Source organism: Hippocampus comes, unplaced genomic scaffold (genome assembly GCF_001891065.2).
Source record: "Hippocampus comes isolate QL1 unplaced genomic scaffold, H_comes_QL1_v1.1 scaffold14, whole genome shotgun sequence".
Classification (NCBI taxonomy): Eukaryota; Metazoa; Chordata; class Actinopteri; order Syngnathiformes; family Syngnathidae; genus Hippocampus; species Hippocampus comes.
Window position 1 is genome coordinate 2,294,924 of NW_017805839.1, and position 8,151 is coordinate 2,303,074.

The following is an 8,151-nucleotide window of genomic DNA, read 5'->3' on the forward strand; positions in this document are numbered from 1 at the left end:
ACACCCACCCACACACACACACACACACACACACACACACACACACACACACAGGCAAACGCATTCACTTATTCCAGTACACGATACAGGGTATAAGTTTCTTTAACTACATCCATCCACCCACAAACCAACTGATAAAAAGCAAGTGGCTTGTGGAATGCTTCTCACCAGGAATTGAAGCCACAAATCGACTTTTGAAGTTTACAACTTGGCAAACAGAGGATGGAAACCAAAACCATTCTAGAATTACATAAGTCGTTAAGGTTGTGCTGCATCTAACTTTAGAAGCAGTATCGTGCACTGTACTGTACATTTTGTACTTCAAAATCTGTGGACTGTCATGCCGTAACTCTATTTGAGCAATATAACCACAGGTTTGGTCAAAATCATGCAACCACACACACTGAAAACTACTTTGGCCATGAAAGTAGAGGTACTTAAAGTAATTGATTAATCAACATCTAATTGATGATGAAATGCATCAACAGCAATTTTAATAAGAAAATGTTTAGAGCCAGTGTATAACTTCAAATTAGACTGGTTATCTTTTTTGTGTGTGTAATCAAAATAAGACCTTTGCAAACATCTGCTTTTACTTTGGAAAAGAGGCCCACTAACTGAATCCGTTTCAAAATTATTGTTGAGTACAACATCAATTCCTCTCGTGTGATAAGAAAAAAAAAAAAACAATTATTGGTTAATAAGCAGTAATCGTGAGACATGGTTTTGGAGTACACTTTGTTGCAAAATATTTTTTTATCCGATGATTGAATAGGAACGGAAAGGGTATTGATGTGTGTCAAGGTGCCAGTTGCAGCTGTCAAATTGTTTTATTTATTTATTTTACATCTGTGACTATTGTTTAAAATGATTGTTTCTGAAATAGACTACTTATTTTTTTTCTTCTTATTTATTAATTTTGCACCTCCCTCAATTTGGTGCACAACAGACAGCTACTATGATCACTGGGCATTTTGGAAAGGAGTTCCATTTATGCTTGATTCTGTATCATGTCACCTGTGCGTTGTCGAAACGGAATCCAACACAAGCATTTTGAGACATGTTTTTATTTGGTGTGGTAGCAAAAACAGCACCGCGGTACTACGCTATCGTGTGGGCGCTCTCCTGGGAGGTCAAACGGTTACAGGACATGCACGGGGGAAGACAGGCACTACATACGGTAGCGTGTATTTTATTGACATCAGTTAGACCATCGACACTTCGGCACGTTCACGTTTCCTTCGACAACACCCCTGTTCACCGGAGGGGGATGCAATCCTTTGTGAGTGGAGGAGCTGTTGAGTATCTTCAAATTTCGGATTTGCCTTCACTTTAACGTCACTTTCAGAGACAGCACTCAAGTATCAGACATACAACACAGATTCTTTGGTCCCTTTCAGGTAATTGGTAGAGTAAGGATACTTTATTGCTTGTTGTTTAAGGCTGTACGGGAGAGTGAAGCTTCAGACATGTTAATGATAAAAAGTTAGGTGGGGAGTTGAAATGTAAGTGTAAAAACTACCAGAAGTGGGCAAATGGGGTGTCAGAGCACGGCGAGTTGCCTTGAAACTACTCTAGCTCAATCCTCGATGACCTCGGAGGACTCAGACACCACTCGGCCGTCCTTGGTCTCGATCATCTTGATGACCACGTTCTTCTTGGTCTGGGTACTGTAGCCGCTGCCGCTGCTGCCGCTGCCGTAGGCGCCGCCGCCGTAGCTGCCGCTGCTGAAGCTGCTGCCGCCGTAGCCGCCGCTGCCGTAGCCGCCGCTGGTGTAACCGCTGGAGTAGGAGGTGGAGTAGCCGCTCTTCAAAGTGTCCATGCCGCCGTAGCTTGCTGTCGAAACAGAGTCAAGGTTAAAAGTCAGTGGTGATCGGTCAGGCCCAGCAAAGCCTCTTTCCTCTCCAAAATACGATCAGAAGCACTGATCTACATTTCGAACCTAAATTTGTGCACAAAATGCTTTGACTTTATTTGCCACAGTCTACCCTCTTAATTGCGGAGTATTTCTCTAAGCTGTGCTGTGCTTCCAGCAGGCCAATCTATATATGTGGATCTTAGATGTTCTTTTTTGTTTTTTGTTTTTTTTTTGTCCAGTCTGACATCAAATTTGCCTCACAGGGTCAGCTAGCTGGCCCTCAAGAATCTCAGCATTTTTCAGTCCTCTGAGTGGTCAGAAAAAAAAAACAAAAAAAACATTTTACAGCCAAATTCAACGAGCAAAACACATCTCTAGGAATCTGCACACATTAATACATTTAATAATCACCATCTGTCATGTGTGTGGTATATTTAATGTGACCGTGGTGGCCTTAAGAAGGCCATTTGTTCCCATGTGCATCTTATATTTAATACAGAGCATGAATTCAGTTTTGTGATGAATCGGTGCAAATGAACTTATTAACCTTTTTGTGTTGTTTTGAGGAAAATTTCCCCTTCGTGCATGTCTGTTTGACTCCACCTCGTGTATTCTGTCTGGCAATAAGTGGCCACGCAACTGCATACTGTACTTCATATATTTGACTAAAAATATTTGACTAAACCCGATTAACCATGTAAGTGACACAACTCAAGTTTTATAGCAAATTACAAAGCAGCAGAATGCAAGAGTAATTTCAAAAGTTTTCCTATGATGTGTTCGACCCAATGTCTGGTGAATCACCACTCACCAAATTGTTTTCCTATCAAAGCGACACTTACTGCTCTGTTTGGAGATGTTGATGGCCTTGATGCCGTTTGCCAGCCTGTCCTCCTCGCCCTCCAGCAGCTTCCTGTAAGTGGCGATCTCGATGTCCAGAGCCAGCTTGACGTTCATAAGGTCCTGGTACTCGCGGATCTGGCGGGCCATGTCCTGCTTGGCTCTCTGCAAGGCGTCTTCCAAATCTTTGATGCGGGACTTGGCGTCCTTAACCGCCAGCTCGCCACGCTCCTCGGCCTCTGCGATCTGGGCCTCCAGGTTGGCACGCTGGGAGAAGGTCAAAACAATGAGGGTGAATGTGATTCTTCTGATCACTCGGGTTTCGAGTGTGATGTGGAAGATTCATCCGTACCTGTCCCTTAACGCCGTCAATCTCAGATGTCAGCCTCTGGATCATGCGGTTAAGGTCGGCAATCTCTGTCCTGGTTGCCCTCAGGTCATCTCCGTATCTGTTGGCAGATGTCTGCATCTCCTCATACTAAAGGAACATCGCCAAAACAAATGAAAAAAGCTTTGGATGAGCATGGCTGACAAAAAATATATAAATCTATAGTTATACCGGTACTCTAATCCAGACATTGATGAAATGCGATGAAACTAGCCCAAAATGTTCCTCTTTACCTTGGTCTTGTACCAAGTCTCCGCCTCAGCGCGGGTGCGGTTGGCAATGTCCTCGTACTGAGCCTTCACTTCTGCTACGATGGCATCCATGTCCAGGTTACGGCTGTTGTCCATCTCCACAATGACTGATGTGTCCTTGATCTGGCTCTGAAGCTCACGGAGCTCCTAGATAAGAACAAAAATAAAAAAGTTTTACACTCCACCCTGCTAAGGAATACCATCTAATGTGGCAGGTGCTGAGAAAAGCATCGGCAAGGCTTAAAGAAATACAACTTGTGAAGATTTTTGTTACCATACCTCCTCATAGATGGACCGGAGGAAGTTGATTTCGTCTGTCAAACTTTCCAGCTTAGCCTCCAGCTCAACCTTATTCATGTAGGCCTCATCAACATCCTAGAAAAAAAATACGAGATTGTTTTCAGTTTGGACATGCACCATTTTAAACAACGCATTGTTATTGGAGAATTGGTGGGAAGATGTTTTTTCAAGATGGAGGGTTGAATTAAATGAAAATACATGAGATTTGCATCTTTGTAAGGTAATGATTCATCTTTCATATTTAATTAAATGCAACATTATTGTAGTAGGCGGCCCGGTGGTCGACTGGTTAGCGCGTCGGCCTCACAGTGAAGAGGTCCAGAGTTTCATTCTGGCTCCGGCCTTCCTGTTTGGAGTTTGCATGTTCTCCCCGTGCCTGTGTGGGTTTTCTCGGGGTACTTCGGTTTCCTCCCACATTCCAAAAAACATGCCTGACAGGTTAATGGCGCATTCTAAATTGTCCCTGGATGTGATTGTGAGCGCAAATGGTTGTTTGTCAAGACCAGTTCAGGGTGTCCCCTTGCCTACTGCCCGAAGACAGCTAGGATAGTCTCCAGCATGCCGAAATACTTATGCTAATTAGGGTAAGAGCAGTGCTGGAGCCCATCCAACCTTAATTTGGGCTACAAGTGGGTTCCACCCTGTCATTAGCCATCCAATTGCTAGGCACTTATAGAAAAATAACCAATCACGTTCACATTCACATCTATGAAAAATTCAGTTTTCATTTTTTTTTCTTTTTTTAAATGTGGACAGAAGTCAGAGTACCCTAAGCACAGGGAGAACATGGACGCACCACCCGAAATAAGATTCAAACCAAGGCCAACTGACATGCTAACCACCAGGTTAATACGCTGCCCTTTTCCCCCCTTTACGATGAAAAACAAAATCACAGAATTTAGTGCCAAGAAAAAATATATCATTTTCAGTCGACAGCAACACAATACAATGTCGCACTTGTTCTTATATTCTGTCTAGTCTGTCTACTCCTTAATCTGCTACGTATAAAAGGGGCCTCAAGTCAAATTTCCGTGTGGTTTGATGTTTTAAATTCAAGTGAATTGAATCCAACTGACCTTCTTAATGAGGACGAAGTCATTCTCACACTCTGTACGCTTGTTGATCTCATCTTCATACCTGGCAGCAAAAAAGGGCACGACTAAGTCATCCACGAGAGGCTGACAGGCGAGTTATACACAAAAGTAACACTAGGTGGTGCAAGTTATCATCCCAATAGCTCCATTGGGAGCCCGGAACTCTGCTGCTTTGTGGAAAATATGAATACCAACAGCACGTCAAGTGCTTGCATTGAAGATCTGTGAAGATCTTCACGCTGCTGTGTGCAATGTGCCCGAACTTCTATATGAATATTTTTCCCTTCATGGTGGCACTCACTTGTTCTTGAAGTCCTCTACCAGGCCTTGCATGTTGTGCAGGTCGGCCTCCAGCTTCATCTTGTCATTGCCCAGGCTGTCGAGCTGTCTGCGCAGGTTGGTGATGTAGGCCTCAAACATGGCGTCGATGTTGGAACGCGTGGTGGTCTGGCCCTGCAGCAGGTTCCACTTGGTCTCCAGCATTTTGTTCTGCTGCTCCAGGAAGCGCACCTGAGGAAGGGAAAGACACCAAGACGTGATGAATGCAATAGTGGAGCAGGAAGAGCTTATACTTAATTAATGATGACCATTTACGGTATGTTTGGATCAACACACATAGAGTATGGTTCATTTTTGTGTATTTATTTTTATGGGTGAGACTAGCCTAACATATGGAATATATCGTCATGTGATTTAATGGTCTTAAAAAAATATGGTTTAGAGTGCTGAATAAAGACGAGTGCTTTCCACTCTTTTTTTTCTATGAATAAAAAGGGGATACTGGCTTGAACTAAATATGTTGAGGAGTATCACTAATGTTATAAATACTCCTGCCACCTCTGAACATCCATCAACCGCGGCATGCCTCCTGTTCGCCTTCTATAGTCTTTGTTGATCTTATCTTTCTTTGGAGCTTTGCAGGTTGCCTTTTTAGAGAGGAAGGCCTGACGTAGAACATGCATCCCGACGGGATGAGGGGGAAGGGGGGGGGCGATCAGAGTGTGGGATCAGGGGTGACGGTAGTCTAGCTGGAAAAAACTGGTGATGAAGGAACAGAGTGAGTTAACCCATCACCCCTGTGCCTTCCTGTTTTTGTAAATGAAGCCTTTTGCAGGCAAATGAAGGGGGGAGGCAGGGGAAGTGGGTTGGAGCAAAGTTTCATCTGCTGGCAGATGAGAGAGGGGGGGGGGTAAATATTTAACCAGGATAAAGGTGTGACAGAACTGGTTGGTATTAGGGTCCACGGGAGAATCTAATTTGCACACGTCAGAGAATTTTGGGCCTTCACGATAACTTTTGGATTTGCTACACAAGGAAGTATGTTTGAGCTTGCCGCACTACACAGCTTCGCAGCTGCTGTTGAGCAGAACATGAAACCAGCAGGCCTTTTTAAATATTAACCCACGGCTCTGGCCTTAGGAGGGTACGTGTTCCTTAGAGTTGCGTGGATTCAATAGGTAAAATGGGGTGTGTGTGGAGGAAGGGAGGGGGGGCAGTTGCACTCTACGTTCTAAAGTCCAGTGGCGGGGGCCAGTGAGAAGTAAGAAAGGGCCCCACCCCAGCTATAGGGAGGAAACCAATCCCAAGGTAACGTGTGCCGTGGCCTGACACGCCCTTTGCTATCTGGCTTGCTGTCGTGTGTGTTTGGGAGCCAGTTTCTGCATGAGTGGATCTCACCGTTTTAAAACGACTGCATGTGCACACAGAAGGTTCAAATGAGTGTCCGTTACTCTGCTGCAACTCTTTTGAACAGTTGCGCTTACCTTGTCAATGAAAGAAGCAAAGCGATTGTTGAGGGTCTTGATCTGCTCCTTCTCCTGGGTACGGACAGCCTGGATGGTCGGGTCAATGGCCAAGTTGAGCGGGGCCAGCAGACTCTTGTTCACAGTCACGGCGGTGAGAGGTGCTTGGCCGAGTCCCATGCCACCCCCAAAGGCCATGCCTCCACCCATGCTGGAGCCGAGGCTGTAGCCGCTGGAGCTGATGATGCCGCCCCCTCCGAAGCCCTTGCCACCCCCGTAGGAACTCCTGACGGTGTAGCTCTTGCGGGAGGTGAGCCCTCCAGTTCCGGCGTAGGAGCTGCTGCTGAAGCTCCTCGGGGCACTGGAGCTCTTCACGGTGTATGAGGTGGCCTTGTAACTGGCTGCCATTGTGAGCTTAAGGGGTTTTTTTTTTGCTTTTTGGGTGAAGGTTGACGAGGCAGGCAGGCCAGCAGAGCGAAGAGAGACCAGAGTGGATAGGAAGAGATGGGACTAGTGAGGAGTTTTAAAGCGCTTGTTGCTGTGGGAGGAGACTGAGGTGAAATGCCATTGGCTGCAGGTCTGGGCTAGGGCCTGGAGGCAGGGCTGTAATATTACACTCCTATGACACATTGTCAGCCACTGAAAACCATTACCTGACCTCCTCGCAGGCCTCCATGTTGTTTGAGAAAACCTTTATTTTGGAGCTTATTATCAGCCGTTTTGATGTTTTGAATTCAACACATTGCTTTGTTTCTGCTTGTTTTGTGCAGTCTAAACTGTTTCAGTATGATTAAAGCATCCCAAACAAACTCTAGACGTAAGGTGGATGCTATGGTTGAATGAATCACACAAAAGTTAATGCAGCGCATGGAGCATGTAACAAGGTGTGAGCCGATTTTTAGGTATCAGGCATTTTTTTTTTCGAGCCAGTTGCTTACACTTATTATTAGCATACTTTTTACTCTCGGGACTCTTCACAAGTGAACATGCATTTCAATATGACAGCACTTGTTTTACATGTCGAAGTAAACCGCAAGACAGGTTTTTCAGTGGTAGCTCCCAGCAATTCTTTTTCATTGACTTCCTCAAAAGAATAATAGCGCTCATTTCTGACAGATTAATACAATGCCTCAGCAATTAAAATCTACAACTATAAGCATCCAGCAATTAGCTGTAAGTTAAAGGAAGGGTAATTTTTTTTTTCACATTTAAGCCAACTTTTCTGTCTTATTTCCTCCCTTTGTATTTTTTTTTCTCATCAATACACAGTAATTTAGTTAATAGTCACGTTAAAAGAACACAACTCAGCTGAAACAGGTTTTTTTTTTTCATTAGTTGTCATCTATCTATAAAAACATGTTAAATATAAAATGAAGAAAATGCCCTACTATTATATATAAAGAGTGATGAAGCGAAACTTAAAAGCCATGGCTAGCTAGCGGTTCATGCTAACGCTAACACTCACCGCACTGCCACAACCACTTTCCAGCATTTGGTGTCAAGATTTTCATTATCTTGTCTTGTTGAATCTGATCCATGTTTTGGGATGAATGTTACAACAAAGCTCCTGGACAAAAAAAAATAATGAAAATAAAGTTATTCAGTTGATACTAGCAAGAATCACAATGCTGACAAAGTTAACCTGAAAATTACACCCACTTTCCAAATGCGCTTTGAT

General features: G+C 44.1%; 1 protein-coding gene across 1 annotated transcript; it reads right to left on the minus strand.

The window, feature by feature from the left end:
- Positions 1-1,053: 1,053 nt before the first annotated feature.
- Positions 1,054-6,979, minus strand: LOC109526627 (keratin, type II cytoskeletal 8-like). The gene is made up of 8 exons (XM_019888019.1): positions 6,495-6,979; positions 5,033-5,241; positions 4,714-4,774; positions 3,617-3,712; positions 3,320-3,484; positions 3,051-3,176; positions 2,701-2,965; positions 1,054-1,836 (listed from the first exon to the last, which is right to left on the minus strand). Exons 1-8 carry the CDS (start codon positions 6,879-6,881, stop codon positions 1,580-1,582), a joined length of 1,566 nt encoding a protein of 521 aa, XP_019743578.1. The 5' UTR covers positions 6,882-6,979; the 3' UTR covers positions 1,054-1,579.
- Positions 6,980-8,151: the final 1,172 nt, after the last annotated feature.